Source organism: Scyliorhinus canicula, chromosome 10 (genome assembly GCF_902713615.1).
Source record: "Scyliorhinus canicula chromosome 10, sScyCan1.1, whole genome shotgun sequence".
Taxonomy (NCBI): domain Eukaryota; kingdom Metazoa; phylum Chordata; class Chondrichthyes; order Carcharhiniformes; family Scyliorhinidae; genus Scyliorhinus; species Scyliorhinus canicula.
In genome coordinates this window covers 183,179,440-183,207,069 of record NC_052155.1, presented here as the reverse complement: position 1 = coordinate 183,207,069, position 27,630 = coordinate 183,179,440, and the positions used below count along the sequence as shown (strand labels likewise).

General features: G+C 46.0%; 1 protein-coding gene across 6 annotated transcripts in view; it reads left to right on the top strand.

The window, feature by feature from the left end:
- Positions 1 to 27,630, top strand: part of LOC119972820 (zinc finger protein 236-like) — a 168,518-nt gene that overhangs the window by 26,163 nt on the left and 114,725 nt on the right. For all 6 annotated transcript variants that reach the window (XR_005462157.1, XM_038810265.1, XM_038810266.1 and 3 more), the window contains exon 2: positions 25,190 to 25,347. Coding sequence is in view for 5 of the 6 variants with exons in the window: in XM_038810265.1 (XP_038666193.1) it covers positions 25,190 to 25,347 (158 nt within the window). In the remaining variant the exon portion in view is untranslated. The remainder of the gene's footprint in view (positions 1 to 25,189; positions 25,348 to 27,630) is intronic.

Below are 27,630 nucleotides of genomic sequence, written 5' to 3'. Positions count from 1 at the left end.
AGCAGTCTCGGGCCCAATGCAAGTCTGCATACGACGCCCACGCCACAGATCTCCCCGAGCAGGTCCCTGCTGACCAAGTTCGTGTTCAGCTGCCTGACGGTGGCTGGTCTGCCACAGCTGTGGTGGTCAAGCAAGTGGCCCCGAGATCGTTCCTCGTTCGCATGCCTGATGGCTCCTTTCTCCGGCGTAACAGGCGGGCACTGTGTAGACTTCCACGCCCGCCACCCGACCGTGATGTCCCGCCTTGCACACTGCTCCTCAGGATGCACCCTTCCATGAGGCCACCGATATGCCAGTTATTCTACCGACCTCTACGACCACCGCATTGGAGGCAGTTCCGCCCATTCAGGTGCAGGCGGCCCCTGACCCACCCCTGAGGCGGTCAACCAGAATTCGTCGCCCGCCTCAGAGACTGAACTTATAGACTGAATGTTGCATTACCTTGTTATCTCATCGTTTACACATCTGTACATATCATTTTTTTACTCATGTGTTATCTGCCCTCTATCTGCACTAGGCACTTTCCCATGTATATAAGTTAACATTTTCTGTATATAGTCAGGTTCCTGTACACATATTCATTATTTATTGACCTGAACACGTATTTTTTTACAAAGATAAAGGGGGGGGGAGATGTCATAATATACATCAAGGTATGTGCAAGGGGCTGTTTAGCACACTGGGCTAAATCGCTGGCTTTGAAAGCAGACCAAGTCAGGCCAGCAGCACGGTTCGATTCCCGTAACAGCCTCCCCGAACAGGCGCCAGAAAGTGGCGACTAGGGGCTTTTCACAGTAACTGCATTGAAGCCTACTCATGACAATAGCGATTTTCATTTCATTCATGATGGAGTGCAGACAGGCAGTGATTGACACACAGGATGACCAGTGAGTACACAGAACACAGCAGCCAATCACCAGACAGGACACGACGACTATAAAGCCAGAGGGCACCAGTTTTCCCGCGCTCTCGGGATCCAGCCTCTGAGACAGTCAGAGCTCGTGAGCAGCAACTAGTTAAAACACCATGTGGTAGTAAGTTAGTCTGGTCAGGTTAGCCTCGGGTCTCCAGTCAAGTCAGCATAGTGTCAACCCACAGTTAAGCATGTAATATAGTTAGTTGTTCAATAAAATCGTGTTGCATCTCTTCAAGTGTTGGAAGCCTGTCTCTCTACACTACACTGCATCAAACGCAATCCACGTAGACCCAGCATACCCAACACATCAATCGCCAGTTGGCACTCAGATTGCTGGTGGTCCTGAGCTGGTGAGGAGCCTGAATCTTGTCCATTGTGCCTGTATGCAGTAGCTGGTTGTCACGGATCTTGCTGAGTTGAACTAAATAGATTGAACAGTCACTCCTGGTATCATGTTGTGTTATGCTGCTTGGGATAACACAGGCTGCTACTTGATGCAGTCTTAACTAAAGGATGCTCCAGACTCTGAAATGAGTACAACGTGTTTATTGAACTATTAACACAGTTCTCACATGAGTTCGACTCTCTGCTAATCTAACTGTCGTAACTCAGTCTAACTGTACCAGCTTGCTCTAAGCCATGTGCTGGGGTGTGATGCTGCTGAGCAACCCTGTCTAACTCTCTAGATGTCTGTCTGTGGAAAGAGGCAGGGGGTGAGTGCCTCATTCCCTTTTATAGTGTTTATGTCATGTCCCCTTGTGGTGATGCCACCTCTTTGAGTGTCCTGACTGCCCATCGGTTGTGTCTTATTCTGAGTGTTCATTGGTTGCATGTTTGCAGATCATGACACATTAAAGCTGGAAAAATGGAGTCTTCAACCAACACTTTTGCAGGAACATTAATAGAAAATGTAGATACCAGTCCGTGAGCTTAATTTAAATTTTCACTTTTAGTTTTGGTAATGAAACTGCCCAATCATGAAGTCACACACCCTCCCCCCCCCCCTCCTTCTGCCCTCCATTACTCAATTGCTTCTGTTTGCACATGTGTAATGTTACAATTTTATTACTAAAAATATATTCAGCCTATTGCTTTATCTATAAACATTTAACACCAAGAGAGGAAGTGACTAAAAGGCGCACAAGATTGACTGAATCTGCTTGCTTTAAATTTGTTTCTTGGTAAGGTAATTCAAATCACTTTGGGCCTGTTTTGGACAGCTTTACTGTGTATAAACAGATGTTTGTGTTAAAATTTATACCAAATCTTTATTTTGTCGCTGTAGGCAAAGTGTTACAGTTGGTCCCTCTGAGGCTGAATTGCAAATCATACAGACCCTGAAACAGGTTTAGCACACTGGGCTAAAATGCTGGCTTTTAAAGCAGACCAAGGCAGGTCAGCGGCGCGGTTCAATTCCCGTACCAGCCTCCCCGAACAGGCGGCGGAATGTGGCAACTAGGGGCTTTTCACAGTAACTTAATTGAACCCTACTTGTGACAATAAGCGATTTTCATTTCAGGTTGCTGTCATTTAACAACTTTTCACATAGAAAAATTGTTGTAGAGTGCTTCTTGGAGAGTGTGCAATTTAAAAAAACAATATTAGGGTGACCAAAAGGTTGGCCAAACATTGGGTTTTAAAGGTGTCAGCAGAAGCAATCCAGAAAGGAATTTTAGAACATGGGGGCCTCGATGATTGAAGACATCAGTGAGACAAAGGCAGAAGCACAAAAGGCCAGAATTAGATGGAAAGGACATCCAGAGGGTGATAACACTGATGAAAATTAGAGATAGGAAGGAATTTAAAAGCAATGAATGTGACATTTGAGTTGATGTGTCTGGGAGCCATTATAGGTCAGCACGAGGAATGGTTTTGTTAAAATTTGGTCATGGGTCGAGATTGAGCAGCAATGCTTTGGAAGCTGAAGATTATGTCATTTAGTGGATTGGGAGACTGGTTAAGAGAGCATTGGAGGTTAAGAGAGCACTGGCGTTATAAGATCTAGAAGTGAAGAAGACATGAATGAAGGTTTCAGTGGCTGATGGATAGAAATATGGGCCGAGTTGGGTGGCTAACTGACGTTTATGACAGAATATAGAACTTAAAACTCAACTCTGGATCAAGTGGGGACTCCTAAGGTGGCAAACCATCTGGTACAGCCTAAGTCTGTGGCCAGGGATGGGTTTGGAGTTTGTGGAAAGGCTTTGGTCTTTGTAATGATTACTGGAGGAACTTACAATCATCCATGACTGGACTGTTGGACAAACAGGATCAAGAGAAACATGATAGAGAGGTCGGATGAATAGTTGCATCACATGGAAACTGGCTAGATGTTTTCAGAATATATTGGCATGAGGCCTCGTGCAGATGAAGAGGAGGCCCAAAGATGGTGATGGAGAAGTTGATTATGTAATGTTCGGAAAAAAAGCCACTGCTAGAAAGACTAAGCTGCGATTGGATAGAAAGGAATGAAACTCTCTCAAAGCAATCCCTACTGCACTGGATGGTGGAGAAAAAGCTTTGGAGGAAGTTGTGTTTGAATATGTCAATAGCTGCCAAATGGTCAAGAAAAAACATCACCGGTAGCGCAGTGGGTAGCACTGTTGTTTCACAGCTCCAGGGTCCCAGGTTCGATTCCCGGCTTGGGTCACTATCTGTGCGGAGTCTGCACGTTCTCCCCGTGTCTGCGTGGGTTTCCTCCGGGTGTTCCGATTTCCTCCCACAAGACCCGAAAGACGTGCTGTTAGGTAATTTGGACATTCTGAATTCTCCCTCAGTGTACCTGAACAGGCGCCGGAATGTGGCGACTAGGGGCTTTTCACAGTAACTTCATTGCAGTGTTAATGTAAGCCTACTTGTGACAATAAAGGTTATTATTAACTGGTGGAGAATGCTGTTCATAATTGTTAAAGTTGTTTTAGTGCTGTGGGCAGGGTGAGCATCTGATTAGAAATTGTGTTTATGGAACAAATGGGCATGTATCTGTGAGACAGCAACACATTCAGTGGATTCTTTTGAACAGGGATGTGGTGACATAAATTTTGTAAGGGAGCTGAATAATACCTGTTTGCCGTGTCAGATCAAACGGGGAGCTAAATGGGGAAGTTTGGGGCTCAGCGATTTAGTGCTAAAAAAGGTTGAGGGAGCAGGAGGTGGATGACCTGGACAAGTTTGGAATGTACATAGGAAAGTGCTGTGGATATGATGGGAACGGGAAAAGAGCAGAGACAGCTGAGTTAGATGGTAATCATCTTTGTGACAGCTCTTTAAACCTCAGTTTGAGGAGTTAGTTAATGATAGTGAAAAGAAGCAGGAAAGGGCGTTCTTTGTTATCCAGGTTTATTGTATAGAAGTGGATTGTTTTGGCAGAGGACTATGAGGGCCAGGTAGTGCATGATGTGGTGCAGGCAAATCTAGCAATTGATGTCTCGTCCATTCGTACGCCAGATATGTTGTAGTCTGTAAGATTCAACTTGATTTCCGAAATCACTTGGCAATCCTTCTAAGAATTCAAAGCAGGTATTTTAAGCAGTTGGATTCTTAGTTACCAGAACTCAATTTGCTAGGAAATTGGTTATTGAAAATGTTGCTGCTAATTGATGAAGCCCAACAAATGGGAGCGATGCCATGGGAACCTCAGAATTAACAGCAGCTGTTTTCATGCATCACACCATAGGATTTTGGAACGGTTCTCACTGGACTGTTATTGATACATTTTAAGTTTGGTTGCTAAGGCACATCTATTTTCTCCCCCTTCCCCATCTACCCCCTTCCCCACCACACACACATCAGTCATCTTTTCTTTCCCAAAGTCACTGATTTGGACTCCACAAGTGTTGCCTGCCACACACTGGTACCTTTCCAAAGTATGCATCTTTCTTGTAAATGTAGGTGTTCACAGTAGCTATGGGGGCATCACAGCCAAGTCTGATTCTGTCTACAATTGACAGTTGAAGACTCTCTGGATAATGATCCCCATGCAAGTTGTGGCTCATTTCTTTGCGCCCACCACCCCTCTCACCCCCTGCATTCAACCTCGGGTGTTGAGGTCAATCATCACAGCCCATGTCTGCCCGAGCTGAGAGCAAGTATGTGAATGTTGAATCTGGACTTTTCTGGTCTGTAAGGTTTAGATTCTGCGAAAGGCCCTGTACTTGTAAAAAGGGATAATGCAGAGCTCTCTACAAGACTACTTTAATGTGTACCAGGCAACTGGTACAGCTGGGCTGATAACATCTGAAGATAAAGTAGTTTGAGCATGCTATACTGCTTCCTCTACCTATGACTAACATATAGTTTTGTGGATTGGATTTCTTATTTTTGTTTGAAAACAGCAGAGTACAAAGCTTCTCAGAGACGAATATAAATATATCTGTCCCCTTTCTAATTTTGTTTGGGTATGTATCATGACTTTATTACAGACTTAAAATAGACAAACAAATGAGTTGTGCAATCGCACAGTCCTGTTTCCTCTGAAATTTAGTTACAACTAGTTAATTGCGTGCGATGCTTTTAATTTTAAAACTCCATTGGAGGGAATGTTAATTTAAAAGGCAAATAGATCCAGCTGAAGGAACTAAACCAATCCTTGCCTTTTTCACAAGACCACACAAGTTGTTTTTAATGTGTGTACTGTGAACAATTCACATGTCGGTATTTTTAAGATGTCATTTTGAGACTTGTTTTAATATTATACACAAAAGTGGTTGGAAGGATAGCAACCTTTTTAACAGAATCATAGAATGATACAGCACAGAAGGAGGCCATTTGGCCCATTTTGCCTGTTCTGGCTCTTTGGTAGAGCTACAGTTAATCGATTATTCGAAATATTGAGCTGCTTCTTAAATGACTTCAGATTTTGTGCACCCACTACCTGTGCTTTGGTGCAGAATTTGATATTTGTAGCGGCTGGCTTTTTTTCCCCTCAACTTTGATAATTAACCAATGATATGCGTGCATGCGTCAGCTGTCGCTCAGTCGCTTGCTTCTGAATCACAATTCCAGTGCTTGAGAATAAAAATCAAGGTTGACACTGCAATGCAGTACTGAGGGGCGAGATGTTAAACTGAGGCCCCATCTGCTTGCTTGGATGGATGTGCAAAATCCAGTGGCACCACTTCGAAGAGCAGGAGAGCCGTCCCCAGCATTATGGCCGATATTTATCCTTCAACCAACATCACTACTTTTTTTTTTAAAAAACAATTTATCCGGTCCTTCAGACATTGTTGTTTTCATGGGAGTTTGCTGTGCACAAATTGGCTACCGGGTTTCTGACATTACGACGGAAACAGTACTGGAAAAACAACTTAATTGGCTGTCTTTGTAACGTCCGGTGGTTGTGAAAAGTGCTATATAAATGCAAGTTTTTAATACTGCTGTTTCTCCGATCTGGAATGCAGCAATGTATCTTGAATTACACCAGATTAACCTTGTACGCAGATGTTTGTGACTTCTGTTCACCACCACCTTCTCGTGCGTAATAAATGCTGATGTAGTTAGCAACACCCACATCCCGTGAAAGAATTACAAAATGTAGTTTGTTTCTGGATTTTGTTTCTTTTAATTTTGTTCATTCGGGCAATCCCTTATATTTTGTTGTTTTTGCCCATTTTAAAGTTTTGCCATTTATTGTGTAAAAATGCCTAGTCTATCTAAACCTTTGACCTCTGTCGAGCTACTTCTATCTAGGGAAAAGGGCCCAGCCTCAAATACAGTATTTGCTTTTGCTACCTCATTGTAGGAAATGCCCCCCTAAACGTTTGATAAAAATGTTTTGCTTTTATGCTAATTTGCGATGCAAAGAATTGTATTTTGGTTGTGGTTTGAGTGGAGGGGGTATGAGCATCATGTGATTTAGGATGTTGTTACTGGGGTCTGGGAGAATTGAGACAGGATTGCAGGATGCAGGAACGCCGAGGTGGGAGGGTAAGCATGATGATTTTGAGTGCTGGGAAGGTTGGCTTAGGGTACAGTGTTCAAAGGGGATTTGTGTTTCTGAATGATTCAGAGCACATTGATAAATTCAGTCATTTCCCATGCGTCAAGTTGGACATCGCTGAGTCCATCATGGCATGAATGACCCTGAAAAAATGCCGTCACCACAGGTTCAATGATTTTGGCTATCCTGAATGCCTTGATGATAATTACACCTACAGGTTGTAATTGTTTCTGAACTCTTGGCACTGATGAAAGCCAACGTCTGGGTAAATCAGGGATAGTTTACAGAAAATCGTCCCAAGTAGGTAATTCAGTCCAGTAAGACGGGACTCTTTTTGACAGGGGCCTGTCAGCTCTCAGGTCCTGGGACAATATAACTGAAATAATCCTGACTGCACAGGGTACCTTTCAGTTGCTCAAAACGCAGCATAGTCTCGGCTGACACTCCTAGTGCAGTACCGAGGAAGTGATGCTGTGTCAGAGACACCAGCTTTTGGATGAGATGTTAACCGAGGCCTTGTCTCCCTTCAGATGGAGTAAAAGATCCCGTGCCGTGGTTATCAGGAAGAGCAGGGAAGCTGATCCCAGCGTCTTGGCCAATATTTATCCCTCCACCAACATTACTGAAGCAGAGTAAATGCTCAATTATCACATTACTGTTTGTGGAAACCTATGTGTAAATTGGCTGCCACGTTTTTTACATTACAATATTACAACAAGGACTTTTGTGTGTCTTGGCCTGAGTGGTTCAAAAGGCCCAAGAGATGGAACAATGGTTGTGCTAGTAATTCTTATTGGTTCCGAAAATATTGGCATTTGGCTTTCTTGGCCAAGGAGAAGTAGAATCTAGTGGAGGAGATACGCTACATTGAGAGATGGAGAGCAAGTGTTACAATTGGAGCTGGGCTCTTTTCTTTAGGAAATGTCAGGTCTTTAAAACTTATGAAATTATTTTATTGGGTCGGTTTAGAGAAGATCTTTCCATTTGTACGTTTGGGATAACTCAAGGGGTCTGATTTGTGCGAGGTCTGTAGGAGGATGTTCGGGTTGCTGAAAGGCTGCCCAGTTTAGAGAACTTTGCTCCCAAACAGGCAGCAGCAAAACTCGGGTGCAAGCTTTCTCAATATAAAATGATCTTTTTCTAAATGAGAGAACTGTCTAATACACCATACACAGGGAAGCAAACCGAGGTTAATTGTCATTCCACTAATTCCTTGGATTTTTCCTGAGAATCTTCCAATTGATAACATAAGCATAGTTATCACTTGAAATAATCCTCATCTACTTGACGTTACGATGTTTGAGGTATGCAGAACAGCACTTAAAACATTTTATAAATTGACACCCTGTTTCGACTTTACAATGTCGACTTTGACTTTACAACGCCACACCAGCATGTTCATATTTGTGCCTTGATGTCTTGCACCGCCGATCTGTGTGACTGAACAGGTCAAACCATCTTTATTAGGTTTGAACAAGTGTGATTCTTTTGGCACAACCGTCACAATTTTAATCAGTGTATAGGTTTATGCTGTATTTAATAAGCTCAGGTTCACAGAAGTTCGAGGTTAAACAGGCAACTGACAGTAATCGATGGCTTGATTATATCCCCCACACTAACCAAGGAGCTTGAGCACTGGTGTGCAGGCATCAACTCTTGCCTCAGCGACTTGATGAGGCAAGAATTGAGGGCATTTAATATCACCGGACGTCCCACGAAGTGATTTCGGCCTTGATTCTGGGACCAATCCCCCATTTATACGATTGTTCCTGTGGGAAAATTGGTTCCGACTTAACGACGTTTCGACGACTTGGTTCCTGAAAACCACATTATGTTGTAGGTCCGAGGGCTGTCTATTATTTTTTTAAAAAATGTATTTATTCAGAGTTTTCAATAAGTTTACAAAACCCTCCAAAAAGGAAAATAATACAAAGAAAGAAGGGCAACATGCCAACAGAACAGAACAACTTAACCCTCTAAACGATAAACAGTTTAGCAAATTAACACTAAATTCAAAATCGGACAGAGCATGCGCCCCTTACAAAAAGGAAAAGAACCCCCCCCCCCCCCCCCCCGGGTTGCTGTTGTTTTTTTTTAAATTAAGGTTTTGCAATATTTTCCATATTAAATAGTAATAATCTTAACACAGCAACTTAGTGAACATTAACCTAGTGCATAAAGAGAGTATACATCCGCAATCCACTAGACGTTAACCCGCGCACCTCGATCCTCCCACTCCCTCCCATCGGGGCACTCAGCCCCCCCCCATGCGTCGCTGCTGCTGCTGAAGTGTTAATTTTCCCCGCGAAGTCAGCGGACGGTATTGTGCCCCGGCTCAACAGCGGCAGCTCTGTACCCTTGGCAAAGTTATTTACACACGTATGTAGGCATCCGTTCGTGGTTGTCCCTTGCTTCTTCCGGACGGATTTCGCTGACGTTCTCGTCTCGTGCCGCACTTCCGCTTCTGCGGCCCTCCCGTCTTCCCCATTTTCTCTGTTCCTGTGGATGCCAAGTTTGTTAACGTTTCCCTACCTCCCCCCTCCCCTTCCCTGGCTCTCCTATATTGTTCCCTGTCTCTCCCCTCTGCCCCCCAGCCCTGTGGTTTGCCTTTCCTTCCTCTTAGATTTATCTGTCCCTCCCCCCCCCCCCCCCCCTCTCCCGGTCTATCTCTCCCTCTCGTGCTTTGGCTACTTTCCCCTGATTCTTGGCTACCTGGCTGCTCTTCTGCTTGTTTGTTGGCCACGAACAGGTCCCGGAACAATTGGGTGAACGGCTCCCACGTTCTGTGGAAGCCGTCGTCTGACCCTCGGATGGCGAATTTGGGCTGTCTGCATTATTAAATATATCAAATGACAGTGCTTGGCAGATTGATCCTGATGGACTGAGTGTTCCCTGTTTTGTTCAACATTGATAGACTTTTATTAATGTGCAGAAAGTGTGGAATTGAGAAGCGAGCAAGTCAAATAATTTGGTGTTACCTATATTCTTTGATGTACATTCTTCAGGGGCAACAATCCTACTCCTTACATGGTTAACTGTGATTCAATGGTAGTCTTTGTCCTACCTATCTGAAGTTTTTATGTTCCAGACTCTCACTTAAGCACACAATTCTAGGTTGACACACAACCATAGTACTGAGAAAGTGCGGCACCGTTAGAGGTGCTGCCCTTTGGGGGAGACTTCAAAGCACCTTTCCTCTCACGTGGATGTGAAAGATTCCTTAGCATTATTTTGAAGAAGAACTGACCAAAACCTATTACAAAAACAAAATATCTGGTTATTGTCACACAGTTATCTGGGAGCTAGATGTGTACAAGTACGGTAGGGCTCACAGCAGCGAACATCAATTATTCTTTTTTTAAAATAATTTTTATTGGAATTTTTTTACAGAAAAATATAACAACAAACAATGAAAAGCAACAATAAAACACCATAATAACTGTAACACCCCCAAGACCGTATCAACGCATGTATCACACCCCCACCCCCCCAACCCAGTAAACAACAAGAGTAAAATTAAATAAGCAAACATAGTCAACGCCCCCCCCCCCCCCCCCCGGGTTGCTGCTGCTGCTGACCCAGTACCCTATCGTTGAGCCAGAAAGTCGAGGAAAGGTTGCCACTGCCTAAAGGACCCTCGTACCGATCCTCTCGGGGCGAATTTGACCTTCTCTAGCTTAATAAAACCTGTCATGTCATTGATCCAGGTCTCCACGCTTGGGGGCCTCGCATCCTTCCACTGTAGGAAGATCCTCCGCCGGGCTACTAGGGACGCAAAGGCCAGCACACCGGCCTCTTTCGCCTCCTGCACTCCTGGCTCCACCCCAACCCCAAAAATCGCGAGTCCCCAGCCTGGCTTGACCCTGGATCCTACCACCCTCGACACCGTCCTCGCCACCCCCTTCCAGAACTCCTCCAGTGCCGGGCATGCCCAGAACATATGGGCATGGTTCGCTGGACTCCCCGAACACCTGACAGACCTGTCTTTGCCCCCAAAGAACTTACTCATCCTAGACCCGGACATGTGGGCCCGGTGCAGCACCTTGAATTGGATGAGGCTAAGCCGCGCACATGAGGAGGAAGAGTTAACCCTCTTCAGGGCATCAGCCCATGTCCCATCTCCGATCTGTTCCCCCAGTTCCCCCTCCCACTTAGCTTTCAGCTCCTCTACTGACGCCTCCTCCACCTCCTGCATTATCTTGTAGATATCAGATATCTTCCCCTCCCCAACCCAGACCCCCGAAAGCACCCTGTCACTCACCCCCCTCGCGAGAAGCGAAGGGAATCCCTCCACCTGCCGCCTAGCAAACGCCTTTACCTGCAGATACCTGAACATGTTCTCCGGGGGGAGCCCAAATTTCTCCTCCAACTCCCCCAGGCTCGCAAACCTCCCATCAATGAACAGGTCCCTCAGCTGTCTGATGCCCGCTCTGTGCCAACCCTGGAACCCCCCATCAATGTTCCCCAGGACGAACCGATGGTTCCCCCTTAACGGAGCCTCCATCGAGCCCCCCACTTCTCCCCTATGTCGCCTCCACTGCCCCCAAATCTTGAGGGTAGCTGCCACCACCGGACTCGTGGTATATCTCGTAGAAGGGAGCGGCCACGGCGCCGTTACCGGTACCCCCAGGCTTGTATCTCCACAGGATGCCCTCTCCATCCGTTTCCATGCTGCCCCCTCCCCCTCCATCACCCACTTGCGCACCATCAACACATTGGCCGTCCAATAATACCCCGAGAGATTGGGTAACGCCAGCCCCCCACCATCTCTACCCCGCTCCAAGAAGACCCTCTTCATCCTCGGGGTCCCATGCACCCAAACAAAGCTCATGATGCTGCTAGTCACCCTCCTAAAAAAGGCCCTAGGGATAAAGATGGGCAAACACTGAAAGAGGAACAAGAACCTCGGGAGAACCATCATTTTGACGGACTGCACTCTACCCGCCAGCGATAGCGGCACCATGTCCCACCTTTTGAATTCCTCCTCCATCTGCTCCACAAGCCTGGTAAAATTAAGCTTATGGAGAGTCCCCCAACTCCTGGCCACCTGCACCCCCAGGTATCTGAAACTCTTCACTGCCCTCTTAAACGGGAGCCTCCCAATTCCCTCCTCCTGATCACCAGGGTGTACTACAAATACCTCACTCTTACCTAGATTTAACCTATAGCCCAAGAAGCTCCCAAACGTGGCCACCAGCTCCATCACCCCCAGCATTTCCCCCTCTGGGTCCGCCACACACAACAGCAGGTCGTCCGCATTCAACGATACCCTATGTTCTTCCCCACCCCGCACCAGGCCCCTCCACCTCCCCGACTCCCTCAGCGCCAAAGCCAGAGGTTCTATCGCCAGTGCAAAAAGCAAGGGGGACAGGGGGCACCCCTGCCTGGTCCCACGGTAGAGCCTGAAGTACTCTGATCTCCTACCGTTGGTAACTACACTCGCCATTGGGGCCTCATAGAGCAACCTCACCCATTTGATGAACCCCTCCCCGAATCCGAACTGCTCCAGCACCTCCCACAGGTACCCCCACTCAACTCTATCAAACACCTTCTCTGCATCCAGCGCCACCACTATCTCCGCCTCCTCCTCCACCGCCGGCATCATAATAACATTTAACAATCTCCGCACATTCATGTTGAGCTGCCGTCCCTTGACAAATCCTGTCTGATCCTCGTGTATCACCCCTGGCACACAGTCCTCTATCCTGGTGGCCAGGATCTTCGCCAGCAACTTAGCGTCAACATTGAGGAGCGAGAGTGGCCTGTATGATCCACACTGCAAGGGGTCCTTATCCGTCTTCAGGATCAGAGAGATCAGCGCCCGTGACATCGTCGGGGGCAAAACCCCCCCCTCCCATACCTCATTGAAGGCTCGAACCAACAGGGGGCCCACCAGATCCGCATACTTTTTATAAAATTCCACCGGGAACCCATCCGGCCCCGGCGCCTTACCTGACTGCATTTGACCAATCCCCCTGACTAGCTCCTCCAACCCTATCGGCGCCCCCCAGCCCCTCCGCCAGCTCCTCTTGCACGTTTGGGGAACATAGCTTATTCATGAAGCTCTCCATCCCTCCCCCCACATCGGTGGCTCTGACCGGTACATTTCCTCGTAAAAGTCCCTAAAGACCCCGTTCACCTCTGCCCCCTTCCGCACCAAATTCCCACCCTTATCCGTCACTCTACCAATTTCCCTAGCCGCATCTCGCCTACGGAGCTGATGCGCCAACATCCTGCTCGCCTTCTCCCCATACTCTTATACCGCGCCTTGCGCCCTCCTCCACTGTGCCTCCGCCTTTCTGGTGGTCAACAAGTCGAACTTGGCCTGCAAACGACGCCGTTCCCCCAGCAACCCCTCCTCCGGTGCCTCCGCGTATCTCCTGTCCACATCCAGGTGCTCCCCCACCAGTCTCTCCCTCCTTTCCCTATGGGCCCGGATGGAGATCAGCTCCCCCCGGATCACTGCTTTCAGAGCCTCCCAGGCCATCCCACCCGGACCTCCCCCGTGTCGTTGGTCTCAAGATACCCCTCAATACTTCCCTGGACCCTCCTACACACCTCATCAGCCAGCATCCCCACATCCAGGCGCCACAGCGGGCGCTGGTCCCGCGCCTCCCCCATCTCCAGATCGACCCAGTGCGGAGCATGGTCTGAAATTGCTATGGCCGAATACTTGGCATCCTGCACCTTCGGGATCAATCCCCTGCTTAGGACGAAAAAATGTATTCGGGACATGGGAGAAAAAGGAATACTCCCGTGCCCTCGGCCTCCCAAACCTCCAGGGATCCACCCCTCCCATCTGGTCCATAAACCCCCTCAGCACCTTGGCCGCCGCCGGTCTCCTACCCGTCCTTGAACTGGACCGGTCCAGTGGGGGATCTAGCACTGTGTTAAAGTCTCCCCCCATGATCAGGCCCCCTGCCTCCAGGTCCGGAATGCGGCCCAACATGCGCCTCATAAAGCCAGCATCATCCCAATTCGGGGCATATACATTAACCAGCACCACCTTCTCTCCCTACAGCCTACCCTTCACCATAATATATCTGCCCTCCTTGTCCGACACCACCTCAGACGCCTCGAACGCCACCCTCTTCCCCACCAGAATCGCCACCCCCCAGTTCTTCGCGTCTAATCCTGAGTGGAAAACCTGCCCCACCCACCCCTTCCTCAGACGAACCTGGTCCGCCATCTTCAAGTGGGTCTCCTGGAGTATAGCCACGTCCGCCTTCAGACCCTTCAGATGAGAAAATACCCTAGTTCTCTTAACCGGCCAATTCAGCCCCCTCACATTCCAGGTGATCAGCCGGATCAGAGGGCACCCAGCCCCCCTCCCCCGCCGACTAGCCATAGCTCATCAACTTCTCGCCCCAGGCCAGCACACCCCGCCCGACCCGTTCCCCATGACGATAACACCTCACCTCTACCCCCCCCTCCCCTCCCGGCCCACACCAGCTCCTTCCTGGCCATTCCAGCAGCAACCCGGTACCCCCCCAAGGCTAGGACCCCTCCTAGCCGCGACGCACCCTCCATGGTACTTCCGTGAGTCAGCTGACTTCTGCTGACCCCGGCAACTCCCGCCAAAACCCGGCCCCTCCCGACATGGGGTCATCCCCCCTCCTGCCACACCTCCTTGGCACCGCTTCAGCGCGGGAAACCAGAGGAAAGCCCGCGCTTTCACACTGCCCAACCCCACCCTTCTGACGCAGCTCCCCCAAATTCCAGCTCCACCCCATCCCCCAGCCCCGTACAGAAGAGAAAATTTAAAAAAACACAAACCCCCAACATTCCCCACATAACCCAAAACCATGCCCAACAGACCCACCCAGAAACAGAGCAAAAAACCAGCATTAAAAACGCATGTCAAAGTTACAAAAACAGCAACAGCAACAACCATAGTGCACCGGATCCCGCAGCCCCCAGACCCTAGTTCGAGTCCAGCTTCTCCGCCTGTACAAAGGCCCACGCCTCCTCCGGGGACTCGAAGTAGTGGTGCCGGTCCTTATATGTCACCCACAGATGCGCAGGCTGCAGCATTCCAAATTTGACCTGCTTGGCATGCAGCACCGCCTTCGTCCGGTTGAACCCGGCCCGCCGCTTAGCCACCTCCGCACTCCAGTCCTGGTAGATTCTCACTACCGAATTCTCCCACTTGCTGCTCCTCTCTTTCTTGGCCCAGCGCAGCACACACTCCCGGTCGCTGAATCGATGGAACCGCACCAGCACTGCCCTCGGGGGCTCATTTGCCTTAGGCCTCCTGGCCAGCACTCTGTGAGCTCCCTCAAGCTCCAGGGGCAAATGGAAGGACCCCGCTCCCATCAACGAACTCAGCATCGTGGTCACATAAGACGGAAGATCCGACCCCTCCAGCCCGTCCACCAGGCCCAGGATCCTCAAATTCTTTCGCCTCGTGTGAACGTCCAGCTCCTCCAAGCGGTCTTGCCACTTTTTGTGAAGTGCCTCGTGCAACTCCACTTTCCCCACGAGGACCACGGCCTCCACCTCCCGCTCAGCGGCCTGCTGCTGCAACTCCCGAATGGCCACTCCCTGGGCCGTCTGGGTCTCAAGCAGCTTGTTGGTAGTCGCATTCAGGGAGTCCAGCAACTCAGCCTTCAGCTCCGCAAAACAGCGCAGAAGAGAGGCCTGCTGCTCCTGCGCCCACTTCCACCAGTCGTCGGGTGCTCTGCCGGCTGCCATTTTGTCCTCCTTCCCCCGCTTTTCCTGGGGAGCTGCTGCAGCCTTTTCCTTTGCCCCACTCCGGGTAAGCACCATAAATTTCGGGGAATGTTCCTCCAAACACCTTCCCCCACCAGGAATTGTCGAAACAGCGCCGTTTGGGGCCCTAAAATAGGCCCGAAAGTCCTTTAATAGCGGGAGCTAGCGGAAGTCCGCAAAAAAGCACAGCAATTATTCTAATTAGAGAAAGTGGTTGTAAAACACATTGGTTTGTCCTAAGGTGTGAAATGTGCAAATAGAGTTGAAGGGTTTTCTCTCTGGAGTCCATATGCAAGTGTAGTATTTGGAATTGGGTGTTTAGGTGGTTAGCTGAGGTTCAGCCTCCGGCTGAAGTGCAGCTGTAAAGGTGGACTTTGCCAACTTGGAATAAGAACCCCTTGAAGCAAACCTCTGCAATGTCTTGGCATTTCCACTTGGCACACAATTTCTCTTGAACTTACCAAGCCAGCCTATATCCTTAAGGTGAGAAGCTGGAGAACATCATTTCGAAGTAAAAAGGTAGACTTGTCATTCTATGGTGTTTTTCACAACGCCCCAAAATGTTTTACAGACCATGACATTCTCTTGTAGTGTGGCCACTGTTGCAGAGCAGGAAGTGCGACAGACAATTTACGCACACCAAGGCTCCACAGAGCAATGTGATGGCGAGATGATCTGATTTAGTGGTGGTGCTAATGAATAAAATAATAATAGATATGTGTTCTACATTAATGAAAAAAAAAATACAGTAAACGTGTTATTCGGCAGTCTACCAACCAGACTTTTTTGCCGGGTTGTCTTTTGACTGGTGATGTTTCTCATCTGCCGGAAGCTGGCGCTAACGTTTGTTTCCCCATCAGTCCGACTCTCTCGTAATCACTAAAACTTGTCAAACTCATAAGTAGTTGCTTTTTAAAAAAAACATATTATTAAGGCATTTATGGTTTTATAACAATAAACAATACAAATACAAATATAGTTCAGAGTGTAACACATCCCTCCATTTCCCATTGTTCCTGCCTACTCTAAACACAAAATAGCCTAACTCCCCCCTAACCACCCCCCCCCCCCCCCACCCCCCTAACTGTATCTGCTGACAGTTTAGTTTACCCTGAAGAAATCGATAAACGGCTGCCACCCCTGGACAAACTCTAACGTTGATCCTCTCAGGGCGAACTTAATTTTCTCAAGTCTGAGAAACCCAGCCATGTCACTAACCCAAACCCCTGATTTTGGCAGCTTTGAGGCCCCCCCCCCCCCCCACACGCTATTAAGATCCGTCTCCGGGCTACCAAGGAGGCAAAGGCCAAAACGCAGCCTCTCTCGCCCCCTGGACTCCCGGATCTTCCGACACTCCGTAAATCGGCACCTCTGGACTCGGCGCCACCCTTGTTTTTAGTACCGTGGACACGACATCCGCAAATCCCTGCCAGTATCCCCTAAGCTTCGGGCATGCCCAAAACATATGAACATGGTTTGCTGGCCCTCCCGCACACCTCACACACTTGTCCTCTATCCCAGAAGAACTTGCTCATCTGGGCTACCGTCATGCGTGCCCTGTGAACCACCTTGAATTGTATCAGGCTGAGCCTGGCACATGATGAGGACGTGTTGACTCTGCTCAGAGCATCCTCCCACAGACCTGCCTCTACCTCCCCTCCCAGCTCATTTTCCCAGTTACGCTTTAGCTCACCTATCTGAGTTTCCACCCACTCCATAAGTTCTTTATAGATATCCAAGACCTTCCCCTCCCCCACCCCAGTTTTAGAAATGACCTTGTCCTGTATCCCCTGTGGCGGTAGAAGTGGAAAGGTCGCAACCTGCCTTCGCGCAAACTCCCTTATCTGCAGATATCGAAACCCATTCCCTCCCGGCAATTCTCCTAAGTAGTTGTTATCGACAGCCCACTCTCGCTCCAGTCTTGGCCTCCCAGCACCGTTCTCTCCTAGCGCTGCTCACTAGATTCACACTCTCGTACCTGTTCCGAGATCTCACAAGCCTCATCACTGCAGGTTTCTGGTTGGTTAAAAGCGCAGAACTCATAACCAACATTTTGATGAATCAGCGCCGCCCATTCCTCGCACATTCCTGATAATAGAAATTTTATTTTCCTTATTTTAATCTCTTTTTATACTTTGCCACTGCCCAGAGAGGGGGACTTTCCCACACATTTGTCAGATCCTCAAATCGTTTCTCTTGAGACAATTAAGCTAACATTGAAAAACACCAATCAAGAAACCATAGGCGTATGCTTTTAATTTATCATTTGTACATAAACTTAGTTGCAAAGCACTGTAGTTTGGCATAATTATTTTCAAAAAGCTATTTAATCATTGACAATGGAATCTTTGTGGAAGGCAATTGGACAAACCTGATCTCTGCTATGCCCTTTCACCCAACAGAGATGGGAGGCCGCAGTTGTTTGAATCCTGTACATTGCAAGCCTGGCAATTGTAGAACTCTGCTTCACAAGAACAAGGCTATTTAGCCCATTGTGTCCACTCCAACTTCCCTGCTCCTATTCAGTTAACTACCCAGGATTGAATCTGCCTGCAGTGCACTCACAGGCTGTGCATTGCAGATCCAAACCACTCTTTTTGTTTTAAAAAAAAAGGTTTTCACCAATGACCTAAGTTGAGTGTTCTCTGGTTCTGGCCCCTACTCGCAGTGGATGTTGCTCCCTATATTCTCTGTTGGACTCCTTTATAATTTTGACCATCTTTATCTATTCTCTTCTCGACCTCCGTCTCTAAGGAGAACTACCCCAACTTCTCTGATTTATCCACGTAACTAAAGTCTCTTTTATATCTGGAGCCATTCTCATAATGTTTTCTGTTCCCTCTCCACTGCCTTCACTGCCTCGAGTTGGATACAACACTCCAGTTGATTCTGAACCAACGTTTCATTAAGTTCATCATAACTTCCTTGTTTTTACATTCCACAGGTTTCAGTGTTTGGGCTCTTGCTGTTTGTTGTAATTATAAATGATTTGGACTTAAATGTGGGGGACATGATTGGGAGATTTGCAGATGACACAAAGATTGGCCATGTAGTTGATAGTGAGAAGAATAGTTGTCTCCAGGATGATACAATGGTTTGGTTGAGTCCATATTACATGAAAGACATAATTGCTCTGAAGAAAGTTCAGAGGAGATTTGTACAAGGGTGTGAAAATAGCAACTATGAGTAAAGATTGTATAGGCTAGGGTTGACTTCCCTTAGAACAGAGGATGCTGAGGGGTGACCTAATTGAGGTGTACAAAATTATGAGGAGGGTAGATAGGAAAGACCTAGTTGAAGGGGTCAAATACCAGGTGATTGGGACATGAGGAAAAACCTTTTCACCCAGAGGGTGGTGGGTGTCTGAATTGGTGTTTGAGGCAGAAATGCTTAAGTAGGGTGCTCTTTCCAAGGGCCGGTGCAGATTCGATGGACCAAATGGCTTCCTACTGCACTGTAGATTCTAGGATTCTAAAAGTTCCTGGATCTGCACCCAAAATGCTATAACCTGCAAGGCTGTGGATCAGGTGTTGGAAAGCGGGATTAAAATAAGCGGCTAGTTTCTTTTTTCCCTTTTATTGGCCGTGCATTTAGGATGGGCTGAATGGCCTCTTTCTGTGTCATAACTTTTCTATGGTTCTATAGTACCCTCTGCTTCCTGTCACTCAGTCAACTACATAGCTATGCTGCCACTGTCCTTTTTATTCCATGGGCTTCAACCTTGCTGACAATCCTATTTTGTGACACTTTATTAAATGCTTTTTGGAAGGCCATGCACACATCAACTGCATTACTCTTCTCAACCCTCTTTGCTATCTCATCAAATAATTCAACCATAATTAAACATGATTTGCTCGTAACTAATCTGTGCCAGATATCCTTAATTAGACTGCATTTGTCCAAATTAATTTTGTCCTGGATTATCGTTTCTAATAGCTTTCCCACTACTACAATTGAACTGACTGGTCTGTAGCTGGCATTATCCTAACACACTTTGTATTTGAACATGGGTGTAACATTTGCAATGTTCCAGTACTTTGGCATCATCCTGTATCTGAGGAGGATTGGTGCTACTGCACTTTCCACACTTCCCGACCGTAGTATTCTCAGATACATTTGTTCTGGTCCTGGTGACTTAGAATAGAATCCATAAGTGCAGAAGGAGGCCATTCAGCCCATTGAGTCTACACCAAGCCTCCAAAAGAGCAAAGAAAAGACCTATCAACTTTTAAGTAGAGCCAGCCTATCTAATAACTCTTTATTGATTTTTAATCCATCCAATATGAAATGAAATGAAAATCGCTTATTGTCACGAGTAGGCTTCAAATGAAGTTACTGTGAAAAGCCCCTAGTCGCCACACTCCGGCACCCGTTCGGGGAGGTTGGTACGGAAATTGAACGTGCTGCTGGCCTGCCTTGGTCTGCTTTACCACCTCTTTCATTGTGATTGCACATGATTAGTATAGAAAATTCGTATAGCCCGAACAGTCCATGCTGGTGTTTATACTTCACTCTGCCCTCTTCCCATCTTTCCTGATCTAAATATGTCATCATAACCCTCTACCCCCTTCTCCCTCGTATGCTTGTCTGGCTTCTCATTAAATACATCTATGACTTTAGCAGCATTTTCCTCCTCGGTAAGGACAGATGCAAAATACCTGTTTAGAACCTCAGTCATTCCCTCTGCCTCCGTGAATAAATCTCCTTTTTAGTCCCTCATTAGCCTTACTCCACCTTTTACCATCTTTTTATCAGTTATTTGCCTATGGAAGACCTTTGGATGTTGTTATTTCTGCAAATCTCTTACACTCTGTCTTTTCTTATTTCTTCTTTCACTTCTGCTGTGAACTTCCAATGTTCAGTCTGGTTCTCAAATGTATTATCAACCTGACATCTGTCATATGCTCCCTGTTTTCTGCTCCATCTTATTTTCTGTCTCTTTTTTTGATCCAGGGTTCTCTGGACTTTTTTGACCTACCTTTCCTCCTGGTGGGTATGTACCAGATCAACCTGCTCTTTTAAGGCAATCCAGTGTCCTGTTAAGTTTTGCCTGCCAATCTGATTCTAGTTTATCTGGTCCAGATCTGTTGCCAGCCTATTGAAATTGGCTCTCTGCCAGTTAATTGTATTTAGTCTGGATTGCTCCTTGTCCTTTTCCATTGCCATCCTAAACCTTCTGATACTGTGATTGCTTTCCCTGAAATGTTCCCCTACGGGAACTTGATCCACTTGCCCCATCTCATTCCCCAGATCCGGATCCGGATCCTTTCTCAAAGCACCGAAGCATACAGATGTGAAAAATTCCCCTGAACTAATTTCTCTGCCTTTTGCACTATTACTGTCTCGGTCTACAAGTCTCCCATTTTAGTTTTTGCACCTCTGTAATTTTCTTGCAGATTTGTTCCTCCAACTGTTCCCCAATCTTGATATCAATTCCTGTACAGTACTGGATTGCATTAAAATTATTTTATTAGGCCATTTCTATTGAGCTCCATATGGTTTACATCACTAGAGAGTGTTTCTGTAAATTTCTAATGGTACTTTCAGTATAAATTTTCTGACAAAAGTGCTTAATTAATGTAAATACTAACTAGCTTTTCAGGGGGAGTAGTTTTGTATTGGAGAAAATAGTCTATTGCATGATTTTGTGTGTTGTGAAAAAAGCAAATTGGGGCAGACCTCTTAAAATTAAGTGCACGTACTTTTGATTTCAAACAAGTCCAATATATCCATACATCATAAAAATGCCAATACAGCTCTCAGTTATCCCAATATAAATGATGTGTTTTAGCTTTGCCATGCTGCCGAAGAATAGCCCATGCCTACTTAAATATATAGGAAGAGCCATGTTGCTCAGTAATGCCAAATGCTCATAAATGAAGGGAAATAATAGGGGAATGATGTTAAGACTAAGTCATTGGGAAATCTAGACTCTTATCAAAAAAGATTGTGGATGAAACCGCCACATTATTGAAATTTGTTCGGATGAAATGCAAACTCAATATTGTTGACTTATTTAATGATAAGCAAATATTACATCAGGCATGCTGTTTAACTACACGGAACTTGTTGAGCTGAGTGGTAGTTGATAATTTAATGCAGTTTGGTTTGCCGATTGCTATTAAAAGTGTATTTAAAATCCACTGTTGTTTTTTTTGTTTCTTTAGACTGGATTAGTGGAGCACCAGTTGTGAAATGATTTTTACTGCAGAACTCTAATTAGATTTTGGATTAATTTTGAAAATACAGATACATCCGAGACTGTTGCTGTGTTCTGTTATCTTGTCCTTGGGACTTTGATCAAGCCTAAAAATTGCTTCTTCTTACCTGCTGTGTTCTTGTGAACAGTTTGTACCTGGAAAGCTGCCATATCACCTTAGTTACTTGAAATATTCTTACATTTTCCACAAATTTGAAGGGAAATTTATTTTATCGACTCTCTTTACGTTCTCAGTTTGAAACAAAGTGGAATCTATTTGAACTTCTGTTTATGCAGACAATGTATTAAACATTTAATTAAGTAGCTGTTTCTCATGATAACAGTAACCTTTAGTCATATGGTACTTTTTTTTATTGCAGAATGTATTCTAAGGGTGTTCCAAACAGTAGAGGAGGAAATAAAGGATATATGCAGCTAATGCCAAGTCAGTGGGGTGGAGATTAGCATGGGTGAGTAAAGGCTTGGTTCCAAAGATAGGTTAGGAAAAGAGAAAGAGGGAAATAGAGAAGTGGAGGGATATAGGGCAGGAGTTCCAGAGTACATCAAAGACAGCTGAAGGCTCTCATCTCACCAATGGCAGGATGATAGTTTCAGCCTTTACTCATTCGTGTTCATGGCTCTTGAGTTAGAAAGTTGTAGGTTCAAACCACACTTCAGAGACTTTAGCACAACATTTAGGTTATCACACTGTGTTGCTCTGTTGGAGGAATCATCTTTTGGGTGAGGCTTCAATCAAACCTGGCCTGATGAACTTAAAACGCACCATGACAAAATGTGCGGCGTTCTTTCAATGTGCTGGGCCAATATCTATCCCTCGGCCAACATATAAAGCAGCTGATTTGATTGTTTATTTAAGATGTTTGTAGGAGATTGCGGTGTACAAATTGACTACTGAATTTTCTACATTACAAGTGATTACACTTTAAAAATATAGAATTGTCTTAAAGCCTCTTAAGGATGTCCTGGGTTGTGGAAGGTACTATATGAATACATATAGTTATGTCATGAAATGAAGAGGTTTGAAGATGAGGCTGAGATCCAGTGTGTGATGGTGTGAATGGTGCTGATGGATGAGTTGAGTTTGTATGAGCTGGAGTTAATGGAGCATGAAGGAGTGCAAACCATCAAGGAAGAGAGAGGAAGTAACAGAGGCATGACTGAGGGTTCCACATCAGAGGGTCTGAGTTAAGCAGGATACCAAGGGTTTTGCATGCCATGATTCAGCTGAAGCAAGTTTGGAATAGAAGCAATATCACGAGAATAATGTTTATGATGGTGATCAAAGTAAATAATGTTGATCTCCCAAACATGGAAAGTAGTGTTAGCTCATCCATGACCTGCTTATTTTCATGCTGTTACTTCAGTGTATTTCTGTGTTTTTATATATGTCTGTAATACAACCTCTATTCATTGGACAAAAAGTGAACTGCATTCAATTGTATGTTTGTTGTTTTGTATTTGGTTTGATTATTAAAATGCCCCAATAGAGAGTCTACAGTAAAATATTCAAAACCGAGGGCAGCACGGTGGCGCAGTGGTTAGTTATCATTGCTGCCTCACGGCACCGAGGTCCCAGGTTGGATCCTGGCTCTGGGTCACTGTCCGTGTGTAGTTTGCACATTCTCCCCGTGTTTACGTGGGTTTCGCCCCCACAACCCAAAGATGTGCAGGGTAGGTGGTTTGGCCACGCTAAATTGCCCCTTAATTGGAAAAAATGAATTGGGTACTCTAAATTTATAAAACAAAAATATTCAAAACCTTCAGAATGACAGATGGGATATGCTGTTTAAACCTCGTTTCAATTTTATGTTGTTAAAAGTAAGATATGTGTGGCATTGAAAGTATAATCATTAACTTTTTTAGTGCAACTGTTAATGAGCAAGCCAACACCAGTTAACGTAGTGGAACTTTATAGACAAACTTTTTTGCAGCTTAACTGGTTAAGAATATTGAGTAGGTGAACCTGCAGGTCATAGAAATCCTTGTGTTGAGTTAACTTATCTCAGTCATAGTAAAGGTAAGCACCATAATGAGTTCCAACTCACCCAGGTTAGGGTTAGGTCAGAGCTCCAGCTTCTCCCCATTATGTGGTGACACTTGCGACAAATACATATGTAGAAATCAGGCGCCATAACATTGGAGCCTGTCTGACAAAAGCCCAGTCCCCCTGCAGTGCAGTAGCCTGCTTATTTGACTGTTTAAGGCTTGTGAATGTATGACAGCCATGGGTAAGGTGTGCTCTGGCATGAAATAATACCATTGAGCGAGGGGAAAGGAAGGAGAGAAAAATGGGTCTAAAATGAATGAGGGGAAAAGGTTTTCTTTACAGTTGGAAAACTGGAATCGATATAGGCCGGGACTTTGCACCCATGTTTGCCATGGGTGCTAAATCCTGTGGGAGTCAAAAAATGAGAACCTCGTTGGTGAGATCTCATTATCAGATTCTCCCCATGCCCCCACCTGTGACTGAACGAGTTACCACCCAGAAAGCTCAAGGAGGGGAGCAGCGGGCGTAAGAGGGGCATGTCTGGACAGGGAGCATTGCCAAAGGAGGATCGTCTGGGTAGTTCCGTTGGGGGGCTATTACTTTATCCATGGGGGGGGGGGGTTCATAAACGTGTGGGGAAAGGGGTAGTTGGGGAGCTCTTTGTTTCTTATCGGTGATCGGGATGCCCTCTTGGGATTCCCGAAATTGCTGGTTTTGTCTAGCCCCATGCTCGTGATAGCGTGGAATGCTGCGCAATGTGGTGAGAAAAGCTAGCTGTGTAGCTGGCGAGTTTCACGCCGACTTTCCCGCCTCAACCAACACTCTGTGCCAAAATGGAAAATTCCACCCAAAGTATTTGATCATTTAGTCTAAGCCTGGTGCAGCAGGGGCGTGCACTGGTGTGTCACAGTGCCAGGGACCCTGGTTCAATATTGGCCTTGAGTGACTGGAGTTTGCACATTCTCCCCATGTCTGTGTGGGTTTCCTTTGGGTGCTCCCGTTTCCTCCCACAGTCCAAAGAAGTACAAGTTAGGTGGATTGGCCATGATAAAATTGTCCAAAGATGTACAGCTTAGGTGGGGTTACAGGGGTAGGGGGTGTGGGGGGGGGGGGGGGGGGGGACACGGGATGGCCTAGCAAGGGTGCTCTTTCAGAGGATCGGTGCAGACCCAATGGGCTGAATGGCCTTCTGCACTGTCGGGATTCTATGCTACCTCAATGAGGACAAATTTTAGTTTGGAACCATTCTTTGGCTTATTAATGACACGACACCAAATATGCATATTGTACGAGTACCATATATATATATATATATATATATATATATATGTATTTATATGTTTAAATGTATAATTTTTATACATATACAATACTAAGGCTGCATCTTGTTAACATTTCTTTGCTTTACTTTTACAGATAACTTGCTGGAGCTAAATGCAGACAATGCAAATGGGTTTCTTGAGACCCAGGAATCTCAGTACCATGGTGCTCATAAATGTGATGTTTGTTTCCAGACTTTTCCCAAGTATAATCAGTTACAGCGCCACCTCCGGGAACATGAGGAAAATGACAAGGTAACTATCTTCAAACCTTCAAAAATCAAAAACCCTCAAGTTAAAATTGTAACAAATGTATTTAAGTAACACCATCAAGGCAATCTCATCATAGAACATAGAACATAGAACAGTACAGCACAGAACAGGCCCTTCGGCCCTCGATGTTGTGCCGAACAATGATCACCCCACTTAAACCCACGTAACCTGCATACCCGTAACCCAACAATCCCCCCATTAACCTTACACTACGGGCAATTTAGCATGGCCAATCCACCTAACCCGCACATCTTTGGACTGTGGGAGGAAACCGGAGCACCCGGAGGAAACCCACGCACACACGGGGAGGATATCACTACTTTCTCTCAGATGGCTCAACTGGCTAAGGCCATATCTAATGAAATCCTACAGGTTGGCAAGAGTCCAGATTCTGCTTTATGTGTGTTGGGTTCACTGATCTCAGCTGGCATTGCTGAGTTGAGGGCGTTTGGGGAAAGGGCAAGACTGACCAGGGTCACATGTTCTGATTCTTGCTGGAATTGTCTATATGCAGTCATTGGGTGAAAGTGGGTTGATCTTGCCTGCGTCGCCTCTTGTAGTTAAACGACCTCTATGTCGAGGCTCACATGGATTAACAACTACTGTATATACTCGTGTACACTTTGATCTCGTGTAAAAATCAACCTCATGACTTCTGGCCTAAAACTAAATTAATGTTTTTCTGCATCTCATGTAAAAGTTGATTGTAGTTTTTTTCAGGGATCAAATCGCATTGAAATTATTAATTACTTCACGGTAATTCGGACTTTGGTTCATCAATTTAAAGGCAAACCTTTAGATTTTCTCTGCTAATTCTAGGAGCAATCACCCAGACAGTTGACAATACCAATGTGTATACCAATGCCATGATCCATCACAGTGCCGTAGAGAAATATAACAGGTACAGAACTCAATTTAAACTGAAGACAAAAGTTACAGAATGGATTAAGAAGAATCGACAAAATGGTCATATTATTACCCATGGAGTTATCGGACACTGGGCCCTCGGATACAATGAAAGAGGGTATTTCCGAATTCAAGTTTAGTGGCAGGTGGTACGATTCATGAGAAGACACAATTTAAGGTAAAGTCATCATAGTCCCAGATGATTCTAGGCTGCTTTCCCCTTTGAACCCACAGCTTTCTAACTCAGAACCATGAACACAAAAGAGTCGAGGCTGAAACTATCATCCTGCCCTTTGATAGGTAAAGATGACTGGTGGTGGTTTAACACTTTTTCGGCGAGGGGCAAGGTTGAGAAGGCGGGGCCTTCTTGAATAACCTCGGCCAGTACGGGAATTGAACCCACACTGCTGGCCTTGCTCTGCATCACAAACCAGCTGTCCAGCCAAGTGAGCTAAACTGGTCCCACACAATTTAGTACTAAAACAGAAAGCAAAAAAGGTACATTGTCTGCCACCTGATATTTAGGGAAGAATGCATATTGATTGGCCTGCATTGGAAATATGGATGAAACACTGATGAACTTCGACATATCAGCAACCAAGACCATTACCAAGATTGATGAATAAACCATCCTTGTAAAGACAACTAGCCACGAGAAGAAGAGGTTTACAGCGGTTCCATCTTGCATGCTGGATGGCACAAAATTAAAGCCAATGGCGATATCCAAGTGCAAAACTCTCCCCAAAGGGAGATTTCACCAAGACGATGTCTTCCAGGTTGACGAGAAATGGATCGGAGAAGTGTGGAATTTAAGATCTGAGGACTATGCAAAGAAAAAGGGTTGCTCGTCTGGGATATGTTCAAATCCCACCTTGTCAACAATGAGGAGGCAGTAGCATAATGGTATTGTTACTGGATAATGCTCTGGGGACCTGGGTTTGAATCCCACCATGGCAGATGGTGAAATTTTAATCCAATAATAACGTGGAATTAAATGTCTAATGGTGACCATGGAACCATGTTGATTGTTGTAAAACCCCATCTGGTTCACTAATGTCCTTTAAGGAAGGAAAGCTGTCATCCTTGCCTGGTCTGGCCTACATGTGATTCCAGTTTCGCAGCAATGTGGTTGACCCTTCAAATGCCCTCAGCCAGCAATGCCCACATCCCAAGAACAAATTTTTAAAAATGTAGTTCTTGATGTGAGATCAACCGACACCAACATGGCAGTTATTCCCAGTAGTCTTTAGGGTGTTGTTCAGCACTTGGATGTCTGCACAGGGCTCTCAAGGACCGTATGTGAAAGATGTGGAGCAGTTCGATTTTGGAAAGTGGGAAAACACGCTCTAAAGGTGGATG